Source organism: Ptiloglossa arizonensis, chromosome 5 (assembly GCF_051014685.1).
Source record: "Ptiloglossa arizonensis isolate GNS036 chromosome 5, iyPtiAriz1_principal, whole genome shotgun sequence".
Classification (NCBI taxonomy): domain Eukaryota; kingdom Metazoa; phylum Arthropoda; class Insecta; order Hymenoptera; family Colletidae; genus Ptiloglossa; species Ptiloglossa arizonensis.
Window position 1 is genome coordinate 25,712,943 of NC_135052.1, and position 18,276 is coordinate 25,731,218.

Consider the following 18,276-nt stretch of genomic DNA (forward strand, 5'->3'; position numbering starts at 1 on the left):
ATGTTTTTGTTACAAGTTAGTGTTTACGTTCATTAAATCTTGAGAAGTAAGAACAAAAATATCAAACTTACAGAAGAATCGTCGAATAATAAAATGTTTAGTACGTCGAGAGCCCAACAGCTTTCAGCTAATAGGCCTGACCGTAAAGCCATCATAATACGCCAAGCTTCTACAGGTGCCACGTCAGCTCGCGTGAGTTTCCGCCGCTTGTAAAGAAGTGGAGTTACTGCTTCCACACTGTCGGGAGGGAATGTCATTTCTCTCTTTGATGTAGGCTGTTGACTGATCATAGGATTTATCCCAAGCTGATTCTGTAAATAAGATTCGTTTTTATCCTTCGTTCGAAATGAAAAATAAAAATATTATATAGACAATGTAAATTGCTTTCTAAATAAAAACATTGATTAAACAAATAAAGTACCTGATGATTTCCAGGTGCAGGATAAAGAGGGGACGGTTGATTTGTATAACGATGATCCCACGGTGGAGGAGCATGTGCTATAGCATTTAAAGTTGGCTGAGGTGTGGTTCTATTTGGCTGTTGATTAACCCACTGTTGACTACTAGCAATTCCTCCTGGCGCAGGTGTAGAGGAAACAGGACCAACTGGTGGCGTTTGTTGCTGTGACTGTTGCTGCTGTTGCGGCGTTTGCGACTGCGGTTGCTGAGATGGATATTGAACCCTATTGTTCCCACTACTGCTATTGTACTGGTTGGTTGTATTTGGCCATCCTGTAATCACAAAAATGACGTACAGTATATAATAAAACGTTTGTTTAAAACTTTGAAAAAACAAAAAAAAAAGGAAATTCCTTGTATAATAAATTGAATTATTGACGGAACAATTGATTTACCTGGATACGTTGGTCGTTGTTGATTATACTGAGGATACTGTTGGTCTTTGGCAAAGTCAGGGTGGCGCCTAGGCGGGTTTGGACCTGGTGGTGGCGGTGGCATATTTTTATTCGCACTCGCACCACCTGAATATATCTGTGTCCCCGCGGGAGCTCCATATCCACCCTTTAGTATGGATTATATTTGGTTCAATGATGCAATAGAATATTAAAGAAAAATATTCAAAAGAGATATGAGATTAAAACATAAAAGACACAAAATCAAGATGACGTCACCTGTTCCTGCCGGTAGTAATCTTGAGGGCAAGAATAGGATGAAGCAGCAGAAGACTGGGAAGGCGAAGAAGGTTGACTGGTAGCTGTTTGTTGCGGTACAGTAGCCGGATGTGATTGCGGCGCAGATGGATAACTATTACTTCTTGCATTAGGTGGTGTTCCCGCTGGGTAGTTTGCAGGCTGTTGACTACTGCTATATCTATTGTATATATCCTGACCACTGGCGTTGTTTGGTGGCATGTTTCCTCCAGGATATCCTCTGTAAAGAAGTTAAAGTTATATTTCATTCTTTTCACATAAACTCTTGTACATAAGTTTTATTTCTGACCTGTCAACATCTGGTACATAAGGTGAATAATGCGACCTAGGTGAATAAGGTTGATTGAACTCTCCCTGTTGGGACAATGTATTTCCCTGAGGTCGAATGTACTGATCTTGAGGATAGTTTTGGTAGGAACCTGTATTCTGGTAACTGCCTTGTTGTATACCTTAAATGCAAGCAAGTTTGTATTAAGGGTATATCGCGAAAGATTTATTAATTGTAACACTATTACAAATAAAAACGAGAAAAAAAATAATAACAGTGAGGAATATTGACGGGCAGGAAAAATGTATTTCATCATAAGTCGTGAAAGGAGATAAGGAAGAGAGAGGTACCTGGGGTTCGTAGTGGACCAGGGTAGGGCGTTGCGTTCAACTTGCGAGGAAGGCGTCCCACGCCGTTGTCGAACGGTTTCACGCTATTCTGCCCGCCCTGGTTCGAACCACCTGCCAGAACATTATTCTCTCAACCGCAATTCCTTTCACAAAATCGTACAACTATTAGGTTGATGAGTTTCGCGTGGATTATTTTCAACGATACATACACCAACCTAATACATTGTTTTTAATAAAAGCAATATATATTGACATACAAGAATGAAGTACACATTCTTTACCTTGATGAGGAGAAGGAGCACTACTCTGGCTGGGAGGTCTAGGAGGAGGAGGTGTGTACTCTGCAGAAGGTCCTCCGGGTGTACCGCCAGTATAACCACTCTGGTAACTTCCATAACCATCCATGGAAGCATTGCTCGATCCAGCAGCAGGGAAGGAATCTTGTGAATTAGAAGACCCTGAAAAAACGAAGAATATAACGATTTTATTACTTGACTGAAATAAGTTTCAAATATTGTTTTACGAAAATATTTTCAACATTTACCTGGCGAAGGTACAGAGGCAGTTCCCTTCGATGCTTTCTTTTTCGAACCAGCTTCAACTTGATTTATAATGGGCTGAGGATCTACACCTCCGCGATCGAAGTGACATTCGTATGCCAACAAATGCTTTGTATAGTGTTTTCGCAGCGTGTATGCTGCACTACTGCTCGCGCCGATGCCAAGTAAACCAGCTATGTCTTTCCACGTTTTGTTCTTTGTTACCTATAGAGAATTAACGTCATTTTTCCTCGTTAGTCCTTGTGCCAAGCTTTCCAGAACAAAATCCAAACAGCAAAAATCTGCATCTCGAAAACGCAAAATAAAAAACACGTGGAAAAAAATCATTACGGCGACTAATCTAAGAGAAATGAAATACCGGCTTGGTAAAGTAACCAGCTCTTTTCTTTATGTCCAAATGCTTCGACTCCTGACCATGCAAGTGTGAAAAACGAAACGAACAGACAAGAGTACAATCGAAACGAATTACCGTTATTATATCGATATTAAAAGATTATCTTCGTTGATTATTAGAATAATTCCATATAGCACCAAGGTTTGTAGATCAGGGCGTTTTCCATACGCGTTGAATGACTACTTCAAGAAAAGACGTGTTAAGGCTTCTTTGTTTTTCCTCATACTTCATACAGTATACAAGAAAAGGAAAAAAGAAACACTAATAGCAAAAAAAAAAGAAAATACAATGTGATCATGCACAATTCAGCACAAACATAAAGAAGCGTGTTCTGTAGTGTATCAAAGTACTTCAACGACTGTCGATACTTTAAAATGCCAAAAAAAAACTTGGGTGAAAATCACCTAAGTTGTAAATATTTGGCATCTCGATGTGTATACACAATATTTAAAAAGAAAATGTGAACACATAGAGACAATAAAAAAAACTACGTAGACACCGAGGGCTAGATGGAACTACACTGCACCTTGCATACCTCCATGAAGCCCCCCCTCTCTTTCACGTAGAGGTATAGCCGAAATAGGTCGAGGGGGTTCTTGGAGATGGTAGGACAGCTTGTAATTGGTGTTCTTCGTTCTTCCATAAAGTTAACTAATTTGTCCAGCCATGTTCTTCGTTCCATTGAGTCATCCATTTCGTACAGCTTTGCCAAACTGTCTGATTTCTGCAATAATCATTGGTGACATCCGTTAGCTTTCTCTTTAATAAGTATAAAACACGATTTTTCTGAAATTTTGAGGTACTATTTCTAAAAACGTATGTTACATGTATACTTTCATATTATTATATGTTACAAACTTGAAACCGTTATTATTTTTGTTTGAATATGTTAAGTGCTGCCGTAACCCACAGTTTTCATGCAGTAAGTGCTGTCTTTAAGAATTATATCTTAAACAATGATTGAACATACGAAACGAATTGAATGTATCATGCAGCTATGCGAAGCAAAGTAATGTAAAAGTTCTTTCAATGATTAAAAAAATAAGCAAATAAAATATTCATAGTATTTTTCATGTCCTAAATTTCAATTTGTATGTTTATCAAAGTTAATATGTAGTGAGTGTATGAGAATATGTACCCACTGTCCATTTGTTTTAATGACTACATTATTAATAATTAAAAAAAAAAAAAAATACATAGAAAACATACTATTACTTTATGACACGTAAATAAAAGGATGATACATGAATGTTTTTGTAAAAATATGACATTGAAAAGGGAAACATTATGATGACATATAAAGGACATTTGCCAAGCAAATACAAAGATTTATCGGGATTAAACAAAGCTCGAAGCATTCAGTGTAAGTAGTATCTTTTGCAACAGTATAATAAATACTTATAGTGAAAAAACAGTAACCTTAGATCTGTACGGGTCTTGAGGCACATGACTGTTAAAAACCTGTAAAATATATAAAATATTGAAAAATCGAAAAAACTGCAGTATAAAAATATTAACCCTGAATCGTATATCTTTCACAGAATTTTGATGTGGAGACATTAAACATGCATATAAAGGTACAAATATACATACGAAGTAGTGAACTGTTATGTCAAACTTTTAAGAACCATACAATAAAATAAAATACATACAGGACTAGCAGGAGTACGTGGCCAACCAGGACTGTTCATATCAGGATATTCTTCATGTATCGAATTGATACTCGCTGCACCAGGAGATGGAACTGTACTTTGCGGTGTAGTTGGATGGCTATGATACCCTCCTATCATTTCTTTCCGAACCTTTGGTGTAAATGCTGGATCTTCTCCAGAAGCTACATTAACATAAATTTATATATCTTCCCATGAAAAAAAAAAAAAAAAAACTTAACTTTTAACATTATATACTAACCAGCCGATGCATTTGATAATGTAGATTGTTGAGATCCTTCATCTAAAGATGTTCCATCAGGGCCAGTTGTTATTACAGATGTAACAGTACCACTCGAGGTGGATGTGACATTAATCGCTGATGTTCCTAGAAAAACAATATAGTTTTTAAAAAAAGTGAATTAATGCAAGTACTAAGAAAAAAATTTTTTGCTAAGAAATACAAATACCTGAAGCAGTAGTAGTTATGCCACTGTCATTAGAGGTTTCAGTAGTAAGATCTGCAGAACTGTGACTGGTTGGTGTTGGTGTCGAAGTTGGATGTGAATTAGGAGTAGTACTCGGTGGAGGCATTGGACTTCCTTCATGGTTGAGAGGTGGTGTGGCTGCAGGAGTATGTAAATGCGGCACAGCAGAGCTTGTTGGAGGTGGCTGACTGCTGACATGGTTAGGTGATGGCGGGGGAGGTCCCATAGAGCTTGTCGGAGGTCCCATATTACCAATTACAGCCACTCCAGGAGTACCTGGTGGTACCATACCTGTTGTACTACTACCTCCATAAACTTGAGGTGATCCCGGGCTAGGTGGCATTCCCGGTGGTACGCTATTAAATCCCATTTTATGCTAAAAACAAAAAATATATTATCATCGAATAAACTAAGGAGTGCGCAATTTTCACACTGTTCTTTAATGTTGTTGAACAAGCTTACCGTGTATGGAGGATATTGCACCAAATTATTGGGTCTATTAGGAGCCTGATATTGATTGTTAGGTGGTGGTTGTGAATTAGCTGGCGATGGATAACCTTGTGGAAATTGTACATGTGGACGTGGAGGTGGATAGGTACTTTGCGCATGATAACCTCCAGGCTGACCGGCAGCCGTTCCACCAGCTGCATATCCCATCCCACCACCCATTGGGTTTATTCCACCAAGACTTGTTGAACCAGGTCCTGGTTGAACGACACCAGGACCAGTGTTATTCATTTTATAGCTATGCATATGTGGTGAAGGACCCAATGGCTGCTGGTATGCTCCTGGAAGATAAACATTTCCATTGTAAATGTTTTACATAAAAAGTAGAACTTTTTCCTTTTTCATATAAAATTAATTAAATGTTTTATAGTATTATTTATTTACCTTGAGTTGCCATAGGAGAATGACTCATTCGTGCTGGTCCACTACCATCTGACTGGCTACTTGACGGGCGTGGAGGCATCTGAACGTTTTGTTGGCCTACAAAAAGAAACATAAAGCCTTGTTTAAAGAATTAAAAGATTAACTAAAATTTCAATTGAGGTACAATTCAGTGTATTGATAGAGCATAACTAGTATATTTATTTTGTAATTGTCCAATATAATTACTTCATAAAACAAAATGAGAACTCAAAATGCACAAACCAACAGCAGGGGACATCGAGCGAGAACCTGTGGATCCTGTAGGTGAAGGGGTTGGTCTCATCCCCTGTGAATTTGGTGTTCCTGGACAAGCTGGTCCATTCGAACTATCATTACTATTTTGTCCAGACAATTCCTGCAATAAAAGAGATAGAGAAATGTATTACACAAATAAAAATTCAACAAATACACAATATTAAAAACGTAAAAAAATTTTAATTGAATAATATTGTATCTTGTGCCTATAAATTTATTCAATTATTGTATTTATTTACAATGATTTACAAAATCTATATTAACGTGCCGCATAACATTAAAATGGAATGAATAAAAAGCTACTGCAGTAAACGGCAATATACAGGAAAGGGTTATGTGCACAAAAGTCACTCTTAGGCAATCGTTCGATGTGTTATTTCTTGTATCGTTTTTCGATCAATTTACTCGATCGCGCGCCTCACTGACACGATTAAAGACGGATTAAAGAACCGATAAAATAACAAAGTAAATAAATAAATAAATAAATAAAAATAAAAGAATAAATCTTGGTGAAAAACGATCGACGAAAAAGGACACTTTTCAAGATATACAAGTTATTCTGTACGTAACACGTTTTAATCGCTGTCATATTTTGACCACGATAAAATTGGGAATGTACACTACACGCGGTATTCGATGTACTAATCGTACGGTGCAACATAACACGTCATATACACAGGCACATGTTTCAATGATATTCATTCTTTTGCATGTGCATTTGCGTATATATACACGTAACACTTCGCACAGGTCGTCACAATGATACATTGAGAACGAGAGAGAGAAGGGAGGGAGAGGTAGATAGAAAGATAGATAGATAAATGGAGAGAGCGAGAGCGAGAGAGAATACCAAGATGTAAAGAAAGATGGAGGGATAGGCAAAAGATAGACAGATAAATGGATAGAGACAGAGGGCGAACGAGCGAGAGAGAAAGGGAAAGAGGGGGGGAGGGAGAGAGAGAGAGAGAGAGAGAGAGAGGCACGGAGAGAAGGGGGAGAGTGAGAAAGAAAGAGCACATCATTACACCTACCAGACAGTGAACAACAGTTCATCCGTACAGAAGACGATTAGAGACTTCCTCGGATGTATCACGGAACGTATAGTATACACGGTGTCGGACACAAGGACTCTCGGCATGACGCGAGAATCGAAGGAGAGGCGTTACCCCGCGCACTACGACAAAACCCACCGTGAACGATTCGTATGTTCTCCGTACGATTTTCACATGTTTTACGAGAATCTTGTGTAACAACAACACACCGTACTTGAATCATGTGCGGTCGAGAGAGTCGGTGGTTCTAAACCACATGAGAACGGGCATAATCTTGTCAGTACGCTATAGAACTGCTGCTGGTTCACCGTGTGCTTCGTTCAACCATCGCATGTTGTGTCAATAAGTCCCACAGCGCTTTCGTATCGCGAGAGACAACCCTCCAATATTCCCAATCCTAAACGGCTACGTTCAATCGTCAGACACACGACTAGTAACAGGTTAGAATTCGGAGCGTTGATCGTCTACGTAAGTATACGTGGCCGGGAGTAACTAAAAACGTGATTCTTTTTATCGAGTGTTCCGTGACTTCGGTTTACAGATTTCGCGTCTAGCTGCTCGTTGGAGGGCGTTCTTTCGTGGCGCGGCAAGCGTTCGGTAACCATCGGCCGTTCTCGCCGCTCTTCGACGAAAAGCACCCGTGTGCTCCAAAAACCCTGAGAGAGTACACGAGAGAGAAAACTACTCTAAAACCCAAACACTATGGGGGTAAATTTTTTTCTTTTTTAACAAAACGAGCTAAATAGAAGTACAATGTATCAATTAAATAGAATTTATAAATCTTTGTTTTAGTCTCTAGGAATTTATATTCACAATGATGTTATCAATCCATTTTTCAAAAAGTAACGGTTATTGAAATTTGGAATATTCACCTCATAAACACTTCGATACTTTTTATTTATATTATCCTTTATGGAAGTAACGTACGTTATCAAATAGGTACTTCTTTATTAGTACGAAGGAGTGCACATTTTACGTAGTAAAATAAGTGGATAATAAAACACGAGTAAATTTACGTTGCTGCAAGACGATATTGACAATATTGTATAATAATATTTTTATCTGTTAATGCCGTAACATTGCTATCGCGACAAGACGAATTCAATGGCACAATAGTTATACTAAATTAGAGTACATTCAACTTTTGTAAAACGTCGCGAGTGTCAAAAGCATACTTATTCAACGTACTATAAAAGGTGTAGCAATTGAACGAGTTTACCGATATGCAAAGTTAATTATCTTGCGTCTATGACGCAAACAAAAAAATATCGGAAAAAGAAGAATAAAATATGTTAGACGCATGACTCTTCTTTAACGTATATAAAAGGATTCTATTCTACAGCAGAAGATTTTAATCGGTATCCCTGTATTTATGATAAATAAACGATTTACGCATGTCTAAAAGGTTACCGATTATATACGAGTAAACAGCTCAATTTAATGTTGTTTAAAACAAACTGTTCATCGAACATTTAAAATATATTCGACACTTTTCAGCCGCGTCATGGGAATACGAGAAGTTCGATAGCATGTCGCAGAGTGACAGTTGCATGATCTAACGAACCGAATATAGCTGAACGATATAAAACGTCAGAGGTGGTGGGGAGAACTGCCTCGGATACTCTGTTTTCTCCCCACTATCAATTCGAGCGAATCACACACTCGCACTTGCTCATTCTGTACCCATGTAACCTATGTTACCCGCCGGCCTCTCACTAACCCGCCCATCTATATTGGAAGAAGCGAGAGATCGAATATACCGTGGGAGGGATGTGTGTGCGACACGCGTGCAAATGTGTGTGTTTGGAAAGGAGACTGCCACAGGGAGGGAGGACACACGCACACACAACACACCGAGTGAGTGAGAGAGAAGGGGAAGTCGCTAATATCTGGGGCTCCAGCGGCCGCGCAACTCGCGCCCTAATCGAACTCTACAAGTCGCTTATTCTCCATCCCCACTTCCCACACCCTGCCCCTCCTTTCGTAGGCAAGCCATACTCGAGAGATCTCCCTTTCGCTCACTCATGCTTGCTCTTTTCACGAGGGAAGTATTGAAGTACCTCCCGTCCACTGTATCCAAGATCAAATGGCACTTTATGCAACGTAAAATTAGAATTGCTTAGCAATACTGGCTATCATCTGATATAAAACTTCATTCTTTGTTTCTGTTTGTACTTTTAATAGACCAAATCAATTGTCAAACACAAAAATAAAATAACAATAACACGTGTACACACGTGCATTCGCGCGCATGTGCTCTACCGTATAATTAAGATTAAAGCGAGATACGCGGAATTCGAAAGAACCATTGGGAATTCTTATTTTTCTTACTCTAATAATTAAAATATTTACAAGGAAAGATCTCAAAGTGTTTGTTGTGATAGGCGTGATTTCAGGCAATCCAAAAGCATGCTATTGTTATTACAGAGTTTACTATGATATAATTTGTTAATTCTACATATTGATACAACAAAAACACTCACCCCTGAATCGATTCCTTGAGTATTTGGTGTTGTGGATCGTTGCTGCAGATTGTGAAAACTCTATAAACAAAAAAGGTTTCTTTGTTATCATAAAGTTTAACTTTCATGAAAAAAGTTTGAATCTATGATTGTAAAATGACTATTCCATACATAATTTATATATGTAGGTATACACAGATGAGCATGCAAGAGATAAGGAATTTAAGACAAGCAACTATTATTACTTTTCTTTCAATCAATCATTATTATTAATTGATATACTATTATATTCATTTGAGAAATATATTTGAAATATAACTGGTTCTTTAGAAATACAAACATCTCCATTTGCTTGTGTCTCCAGAGATATTCTTTTTTATATTATGTTTTCTAATAAATAATAGTGCCTCAAGAATTTTTGTTTATATACAAATTCATAAGTAATATAAAATAAAGTTACATTATATATGCATAACTTTAAGACAATGCACGAATAAATAGAATTCTTTTAACTGTTTTGTTCAAGTGCAGAAAAAATTACATATGTACATCTGCTATAAAAAGAATAAAAAAAATTATGTTTTAAAGATTTTAATTGAAATACTAATCATATGTTAACACTTTTATATTTTCTGCATCCCTTCAATAAAAAGTTTGAACACAATAAATGTAACCAAAATTTTTATACGTAAAATCAAAATATATTTTGAAATAAATACGAAATACATTTCTTGTTGGTACAACTTACTTGTGATTGACCAGTTGCTTGCGGTTGTGGAGATGCCGAAGGTGGTGGTGCTGGAGATTGGGAAAGAGCACGTTGTGGTGACTGACTGGAAGGATTAGCTTGATTAGTTGGAGGTGGCGGTGGATTTGGTGGTCCACCTTGATTCCATCCCCTCTGTTCCGTATATAGACTGGAAGGATGACTGGTTTGTGTGGTATACGAGTTTAGCTGGAAAGTATAACAATTGAATTAACATTCATTATCACATTACTAAAAAATTTATCAACAATTACTATATGTTCTAATAAATTTACATAAAAACATTATTCAAATATACCTGATGGTGACTATATGGTGCATGAGGTCTTGTAGGAGAAGAATAACGTTGTGTATATTGTTGATATGGCATAGGAGTTGGAGAACTTGGTCCTCCAGGCCCTGCATGTAATCTTGGTGACCCCTGCTTATTGCACAACATATTGAAATATGAGATAGTGAATGAAATTATAAATGTTATATCTGATAATAAAACAGAACATACATAAACTATTAACAACAATAACATTAAGTTACGATCAAATTATAAATTCAACTTACTTTTCTTTCAATGAAAGTTATTTAACATAGTTACATAGATGAAAATTCTTATAAAATTACCGTCTGTGGAGGTCGTTGACCAGGTTGTGGATAAACTGGGGGAACAACCGGAGGTCGTTGAATGGGCCAAGGTTGTTGGTAGGGCTCAGGTCCCATTCCGGGATAGTTTCCATGAAACCGATGCACAGGCGTAGATGCCTGAAGTAACTGATTTAACGTTGGGGTTGGACCGGTAGCTTGTGATATACTTTGTCCCGATAGAAACCTCGGCTGACCCGAAAAGCTGCTTGGTGTAGCCCCTACATATGCCAATCGCGATTCAATCTTGGAAGCTGCATAATGCTCTTCCATTTCGGCCCGATGAACTCTTTCACTTTCATGTATTAAGTGTTTACCATGATAGTCCAACTGTTTCCCTGGGAAATCTCCATGCTTTCCCACGTACTCTGGTATCTGCTTGCCCGGATAATCGGTCAACGACTTGGAGGGAAACTCGTTCGATTTGTTGGTATACTCGTCCGAGTAATCGCGAATAACGTTCGACGTGAACGAATGTCCAGGATGGTTCGGATGCCCGGGCGCGTCGAGAGGCTCCTGCTTGCCGATAGATTCTTGAGGTGCCTGACCAGCCTCTCTGGGTGATTTTACCTCACCGGCAGTGTGTCCACCAATGTCCTCGCGGTATTGACTCATCTCGAAACCAGTGTCCCCGCCGCGATTCACATATTTAAGCAGCTGGGCCGCGCCCCGGGGCACTTTATCACCCGGCTCTGGATCCAGCTGCTGCTTCGTGTTAACACTCGCACTATTCCCACCGACTTGCGGACGTTTCTGTGCGCATTTCACGGACTCGTTCAGCTTCACATCGTTTTGTTGGCTCTCGGCTTGCGTCGCAGCCATGTTCTCCTCTCCTCACGGAGCCATCGTCGTCTCATAAACTGGCCAATCGCGGGACCTCGTGTGTCTCGCGTACTATGTGCTCGAAATCGAAATCCTTTCCTGTTGAATCTCTCCTATCGTACTGAACACTTTCCACCACATCCTCAGTCAGACCAGCGAGCACTAAGCACCGTACTAACAATTTTCGCTTCCTGCCGTTTTCAAAGTAGAAGGAACCAAAAAAAAAACTCATACGCGAACGTCAAAAGCAGCGTCGCACATATTACGCCATCTTGCGGCTCTACCATGAACCGTAGAACTTTAAATACCCATTTTCAATCGACGACGCTTCTTAGGATTGCGGTTTCCAAGCAGTGTATGATTCTACATATAATGAAAATTCACCGATACATCTAATATCTAAAATAACAAACAAAATACAATCACTTTTTAACGTTTTATCTTTTCAGTTACCGTTTTATGCTTAATCACTGATGTAATGTTATAATGACTTCTATGGATACAAATATTTTGACATGTATAAGTTGTTCCATCAAGTATTTGAGAAACAACAAACTGGAAAAAAGTATAGAAACATGATAAATGATCGTTATTGAAGATGATAAATAATTACGCATGACATCACTTACATTCTTTTCTCTTTTTGTTGTTCGTGAAATTAGTGCAAAGGAAGAAGAAATCGGTTATAATATGATTGCCTCTTTTTGTTTTGTGATCCCATGCATAAACTATTCACTTTGGCGCAGGCGCACAGGTTAACGTGCTATGACACGATAGATTTGATACAGTAACGTTACGTTCCTGTGTGATTTTATTCTTATTTTTTACATCAATGATAATTGAACAAAAATTTACAACTTGCGTTTTTTTCAAATTCTGCGAACATTGTCCAAAATTTGGACATCTAAAATTCAAAGATAAACATTTTTTGAAAAAAAGAATTTGTGCATTATTTTTTGGTCAATTTTTGATTAGTTATCAATTTTGAAAATATAGGTGTTTCTTTAAAAAAATTGAATCGAAATATTGTTGTTAAGTAATTGAAATTTAAAATACAAATTACAGTTACAGTAACTATGTATCTTATTCATTAAACTGTAAAATATTGCGTCAAAGAAAAAGAATCATCGAGTTCATAAAAAAAATGAGTTAAATAAAAAAGAAGAAAAGTATTTAATCAGATAAATTTACGAAATAAAGTATTCGTCTATATTATGGGTTCAAACGACAAATGAATATAGTGTGGCGCTTATTTGGGTTTGCTATTGAGGATAAGCAATACGCGGTGTAACATTAATTACGAAAAAAATTAACTCGAAGGTGAAAGGTAGAAATTCCGATAAGAGTAATATCATAAATATAGAGTTCAATACTATATGGTTGTTGGACCAGTAAGTATAGGTGTATTGTTATCACGTATATATGTCACTATATACATACGTCTACGCGGTATTTCAATCCTACGTGGCAATGTTCAATAGTGGTAATTATTTTATAGTTTTACTCTGACGAACCGATATGTAAATAGCAGGTAGGCATTTTATATCATTTATTAAAGCGAATATATTAAATTCTTTTCGGGAATGAATTAAAACGCGAAAGTAAATTATTTTTACGTGCTATGATTTTGTTGATATTTTTACAGATCATCCCACACTTGTAGAAGTGATTTTGAAAACGTTTCCACTTTGTAACGAATGCAATTATATTTTTTTAAAGAAGAATATATTAATGTCTTGAAAATTCTTAATTTATACATGGATTTTGTACTGTATATAAGTGTATGTAATTCAAAGTACAAAAATTGCAAACAATATTATGCATTTCTTTCCAATAATTTAAATAATTAACACACTTTTTAATGTTTATGTTCCTAAATTTTTTAGGTAAGAGCTAAGTCTAATTCAGAATTTATGTTATGAATACATTTTAACAGAAGTATTAGAAAATAATGCAACAGAAGAAGAAGAAATTAGGAACAATGCGTGCATTAATTCTTGTGGGTGGATATGGAACTAGATTAAGACCACTCACATTAAGTCGACCTAAACCACTAGTTGAATTTGCTAATAAACCAATGCTTCTACATCAAATAGAGGCTCTGGTATGTTTCAACATTTCTAGGGCACATACATAGCTTCAATAAATAAATTATAATGAATTTAATTCTTAGGTGGAGACAAATGTAACGGAGGTAATATTAGCTGTATCATATCGTGCTGAAGAAATGGAAAGAGATTTGGGTGATGCAGCTAAAAAATTAGGAGTAAATCTAATTTTTTCACATGAACAAGAACCTCTTGGTACTGCGGGACCACTTGCACTTGCACGTGATCATTTGTGTTCAGGGGATGAGCCATTCTTCGTTTTAAATTCTGATATTATTTGTGATTTTCCATTCAAGCAACTTCTTGATTTTCATAAAAATCATGGTAAAGAAGGTACAATAGTTGTTACTAAAGTTGAAGAGCCCTCAAAGTATGGTGTAGTTGTTTACAGAGATGATGGAAAAATAGAAAGCTTTATAGAAAAACCACAGGAATTTATATCCAATAAAATAAATGCAGGTATTGTCTCTTTTATTTTGAATTCAAAAATTAATTTCTTTTTAAATATTTAGTTGCAACAATTACTATGACTTTATAGGTATGTACATTTTCAATCCAAGTATCTTAAAAAGAATAGAACTGAAGCCTACAAGTATAGAAAAAGAAGTCTTTCCATTAATGGCTCAGGATGAAGAATTATATGCAATGGAATTGACAGGATTTTGGATGGATGTAGGACAACCGAAAGATTTTCTTAAAGGTATTGTACATTTCATATATGAAGAATATTTATGTGTTTTACATCTTTATATTTGATTTACACAGGAATGAGTATGTACCTGACATCTTTAAGGCAAAAATCTCCAGATAAATTATATTCTGGTCCAGGTGTAGTAGGTAATGTTTTAATAGATGAAACAGCAAAGATTGGCAAAGACTGCAGGATAGGACCTAATGTCACAATTGGTCCTGGTGTGATATTATCTGATGGGTGCTGCATCAAAAGAAGTACTATTCTTAAATCAGCTATAATAAAAGAACATGCATGGCTAGATGGGTAAGTTTCAAAGTAATATGATTCAAACTATCTTAACATAATTTTTTTTTTACTGTAGCTATAGAGTACATCTTCATTAAACAATATTGTGTACCAATGTTATATATATATATATAAAATGTGATATAATATATTATGATAGGTGCATTGTGGGTTGGAAAAGTATTGTAGGACGTTGGGTTCGAATGGAAGGTACGACGGTACTTGGTGAAGATGTAATTGTTAAGGATGAATTATATATCAATGGAGGTCAGGTTTTACCTCACAAAAGTATTTCTAGTTCTGTGCCAGAACCACAAATAATTATGTGACCAAAGAACCCAATATTTTAAAGTAGACACACTGGGCATAATAAATAACCAAACTACAAGATGTTCTATAAATGAAAAATTTTAATCAGCTTTTTGAACTATGTTTAAACTAATATTGAATATTAATATTCATTTGTATACTTACAATTTAAATTAACTTTATTGGCAGTCCTCGTACTACAATTGCAGCCGCGGTCATATACTGAGAACAGACATCTTTGGATTTTGCTACTGCCCTCAACATCTCAGGTTCCTGAGGCACATTCTGAGCGCTTTTTTGTGAAGTTTTCAGAAATTCTAATCGTGCAAAATTTTAATAAACACATTATGGTAATAAAATTAATCGAAAAATGAAAGAAATAAAAACAGTACAATTTTTTATACTAACTCAATGTACCCGCACACCACATATTAATGTCAACGTCGGTCCATGGTCTGTTCATCGGCGATGGAATCCAATTACTAATGAAATTTGTAGTCATTTTATCAATATCAGCATCTGTAACTTCCCATAACATACCGAGCACGCAAGGACTAAAAATAAAATAATGGAGGATTTTATGATTTTTATAAAAATCAAATTTAAACTTACATACAATAATTTTTAGATTTTATAATGTACTACCTGCTTGCTATTAAATACTGATTTGACACACCATATGGCGGATAACGTCCTCCTACTATAAGTAATTTTACACTACTGCAGCCAAATAATAAAACAATTGACTTCACCCTAAGTCTTTCAATTTGTTCTCCTGGTAAATACTGTATGCCATTACCATGACCATTATACCTACCAAAATAACATACTATAAATATTGTACAAATAATATATATAAAATGTGTTCATACATTAATATATCATGATTGATCAAAGCATCTTCGAAAACGTCTTCTTTTGGTTCTACACTGTACCAACTCTTCCAATTTGGTAACCAGTGTTTAATAAAGAGTTGCATACGTTTTTCCATTTTTGGTAAATTACCCGATGGATTAACTATACACGTGCCCATATCGTTTTTAACTGTAATGATCTTACAGCCATTCTCCATTGTATTTTCATGTTCCTTAAATAAAGCATATGCAACATGTAGCGATGGAAAACGGGTAATAGGGTGACATTTTAAGATTTCCATGGATTCAAAGGGTATATAATCCATATGCTGAAAGATATTTAGAAAATGAATGAAATTAAACAATTTATTCTATATTTTAAATGCAATAAAATGTTATACTTACTTCATCAACAATTAAAACCAATGTTTTTCTAATTGCATCTTTCAATTCCTGTATACATGACAATTTTCCATATATAGACAGTATAACATTGTCAGCAAGTTTGTCATAATCAGAAAGCACATACTTTACTGCATATGCTATTTCTTCTCGTGTAAGAAAACAGGCACCAAGTGCTATTTTTTTCAATAACCATGTAGATCGCTTTGATATGTTCCAACTGTTATATGTAATATTGATAAGACTGATCATTAAAATGAAAAATTTACCAATACAAAATCTTACTTACTGTTCTTTGTTGTCCAATATAAGTTTGTCGATCATTTGTACAATGTCTGTTACTAACTCATTTTTATCTATTGGATCTGCCATAAATAAAACTCTCCATTCTCGTAACCACGTGTATTCTAATGTGTGTATAGCTATCTTTAATATATATATATATATATATATATATACACACACATACATATATGTATACATACATACAGAAAGTAATAAATGTTATTAGTATTTTATTAATACCTTCATATCAGTATTTTGACGATTACGCATTTTCCAATACAATTCATTATTTGCATAAGTAGCTTCAAGTTCTGATCTATTATTAGAGAGTATCTTCTGAATTTCATGACAAATGTCATAGGAAGAATTTAATTTAGGTTTTGGTAATGTTATACACATGGGTTCTACCTCCTTAGATCCTGTTGGTAGTATAATAATGTGCACTGCATGCATTGCATTAAATGTGAATTCAAAAATATCAGAAGATTTATGTTGAGCAGTAATTTGAATCACGTACCATTCTATGTTTTAAACAAAAATGCACAAGAAATTAACAAATTCAATATTTGTGCAAAATGAATTTATTTTATATATTTCACCTTTAGGTAAATCAAAGAGTTTTGCTTTTATATTATCAACACTATTTGAGTCATTTATATCAAAGTCAATATAAGAAGACTTAAGCCCATAGAATTGTTGTGTATTCAAAATTAATTCTCGCATTTTTGTTTTTACATATCTATGCAATACTTGTTGACGAAGCATCACTGCATGTGACTCAATTAAACGACATATAGCTTCAAGTTCAATACCCATCTATAAATAGCTATAAATTTATTAGTAAATTATGTTCTACATTGCTATTAAGTAAACTGGTCAATACATACGACAATATTGATAATACCTTTAAATAACATATAGCCAGCATTTTATTTAGATTTGCATATTCAACGCTTCCTATATTGCATCTTGCTTTCGCAAGCAATTTTTCAGTATCCCTCTTTACATCTTGCAAAGAATCGTTTTCAGTAATATTTAATACTTCTTCGCAATTATCATTATCCAAACTACATTCGTGAAGTATTTGAAAAATTTCTTCCATATTAATAAACAATGTTTCACTTCTCATATAATTACATTCGTACTTGATTTTATATTTCACGATATTAATTGTACGATATAACAGTTAGCTTTAGCGATTCAAATCCAAATGGACCTATTACAGTACGATCAAGTAAGAGTACCAACCTAAAACTCAACGTTAGGTTAAAAAATTATCACTTTTTTTCGGTACTAAAGAAACTTTGTTAATTGTTGACTTTGAAGTAAGTTGACTTTAAAGTAAATGAATTATTTTATGCTTGCAAGAGTATAAAGTTTGAAATGGACAGTTGTAGTAATGCACAAGTTATATGTACAAAGTACACATTGCATAAAAAAAAATTTGTCTGTATTACACAGTAACATGGTTATTGCACATTATTTTGGGTATATTTATTCCTTACTAAAGAGCACAAGGAAAACATATTTAGAAATAA

At 35.5% G+C, this 18,276-nt stretch overlaps 3 protein-coding genes and 1 long non-coding RNA gene across 14 annotated transcripts in view; 2 read left to right on the plus strand and 2 right to left on the minus strand.

Moving 5' to 3' along the window:
• Nucleotides 1-12,062, minus strand: part of Osa (trithorax group protein osa) — a 17,241-nt gene extending 5,179 nt beyond the window's left edge. The window contains exons 1-21 of one of the 9 annotated variants that reach the window (XM_076312759.1): nt 11,297-12,062; nt 10,962-11,200; nt 10,642-10,767; nt 10,326-10,532; nt 9,599-9,658; nt 6,031-6,163; nt 5,770-5,865; nt 5,341-5,666; nt 4,861-5,254; nt 4,653-4,778; nt 4,394-4,575; nt 4,161-4,202; nt 3,268-3,465; nt 2,332-2,551; nt 2,069-2,245; nt 1,788-1,898; nt 1,459-1,618; nt 1,131-1,389; nt 855-1,020; nt 422-732; nt 72-311 (exon numbers count right to left, since the gene is read on the minus strand). In XM_076312759.1, the coding sequence (XP_076168874.1) occupies nt 72-311; nt 422-732; nt 855-1,020; nt 1,131-1,389; nt 1,459-1,618; nt 1,788-1,898; nt 2,069-2,245; nt 2,332-2,551; nt 3,268-3,465; nt 4,161-4,202; nt 4,394-4,575; nt 4,653-4,778; nt 4,861-5,254; nt 5,341-5,666; nt 5,770-5,865; nt 6,031-6,163; nt 9,599-9,658; nt 10,326-10,532; nt 10,642-10,767; nt 10,962-11,200; nt 11,297-11,801 (4,278 nt within the window). In that variant the 5' untranslated portion in view covers nt 11,802-12,062. Of the gene's footprint in view, nt 1-71; nt 312-421; nt 733-854; nt 1,021-1,130; nt 1,390-1,458; nt 1,619-1,787; nt 1,899-2,068; nt 2,246-2,331; nt 2,552-3,267; nt 3,466-4,160; nt 4,203-4,393; nt 4,576-4,652; nt 4,779-4,860; nt 5,255-5,340; nt 5,667-5,769; nt 5,866-6,030; nt 6,164-6,386; nt 6,409-6,628; nt 6,668-7,094; nt 7,238-7,329; nt 7,664-9,598; nt 9,659-10,325; nt 10,533-10,641; nt 10,768-10,961 lie in introns of those variants that run through there. The other 8 variants (XM_076312756.1, XM_076312757.1, XM_076312755.1 and 5 more) reach the window with 8 other exon arrangements.
• LOC143147499 (uncharacterized) lies at nt 7,103-9,279 on the plus strand. 2 transcript variants are annotated; one of them, XR_012992272.1, is made up of 3 exons: nt 7,108-7,583; nt 7,657-7,823; nt 8,613-9,279. It is a non-coding gene; the product is annotated as an uncharacterized LOC143147499 (long non-coding RNA). The 2 variants fall into 2 exon arrangements; XR_012992271.1 differs by having other exon boundaries at nt 7,103-7,583; nt 7,657-9,279.
• A 778-nt stretch (nt 12,063-12,840) lies between the features above and the next one.
• Gmppb (GDP-mannose pyrophosphorylase B) lies at nt 12,841-15,948 on the plus strand. The gene is made up of 8 exons (XM_076312767.1): nt 12,841-13,192; nt 13,300-13,332; nt 13,447-13,582; nt 13,688-13,905; nt 13,975-14,368; nt 14,448-14,609; nt 14,675-14,906; nt 15,049-15,948. Exons 4-8 carry the CDS (start codon nt 13,753-13,755, stop codon nt 15,215-15,217), a joined length of 1,110 nt encoding a protein of 369 aa, XP_076168882.1. The 5' UTR covers nt 12,841-13,192; nt 13,300-13,332; nt 13,447-13,582; nt 13,688-13,752; the 3' UTR covers nt 15,218-15,948.
• Sse (extra spindle pole bodies like 1, separase) lies at nt 14,583-17,927 on the minus strand. Of its 2 annotated transcripts, none has more exons than XM_076312765.1 (10): nt 17,643-17,927; nt 17,338-17,554; nt 16,979-17,259; nt 16,743-16,879; nt 16,457-16,673; nt 16,070-16,380; nt 15,843-16,010; nt 15,606-15,751; nt 15,363-15,514; nt 14,583-14,843 (listed from the first exon to the last, which is right to left on the minus strand). In XM_076312765.1, exons 1-9 carry the CDS (start codon nt 17,865-17,867, stop codon nt 15,366-15,368), a joined length of 1,851 nt encoding a protein of 616 aa, XP_076168880.1. In that variant the 5' UTR covers nt 17,868-17,927; the 3' UTR covers nt 14,583-14,843; nt 15,363-15,365. The 2 variants fall into 2 exon arrangements, with proteins under 2 accessions (XP_076168880.1, XP_076168881.1); XM_076312766.1 differs by having other exon boundaries at nt 14,586-14,843; nt 17,338-17,564; nt 17,643-17,771.
• Between the last annotated feature and the right edge of the window lie 349 nt (nt 17,928-18,276).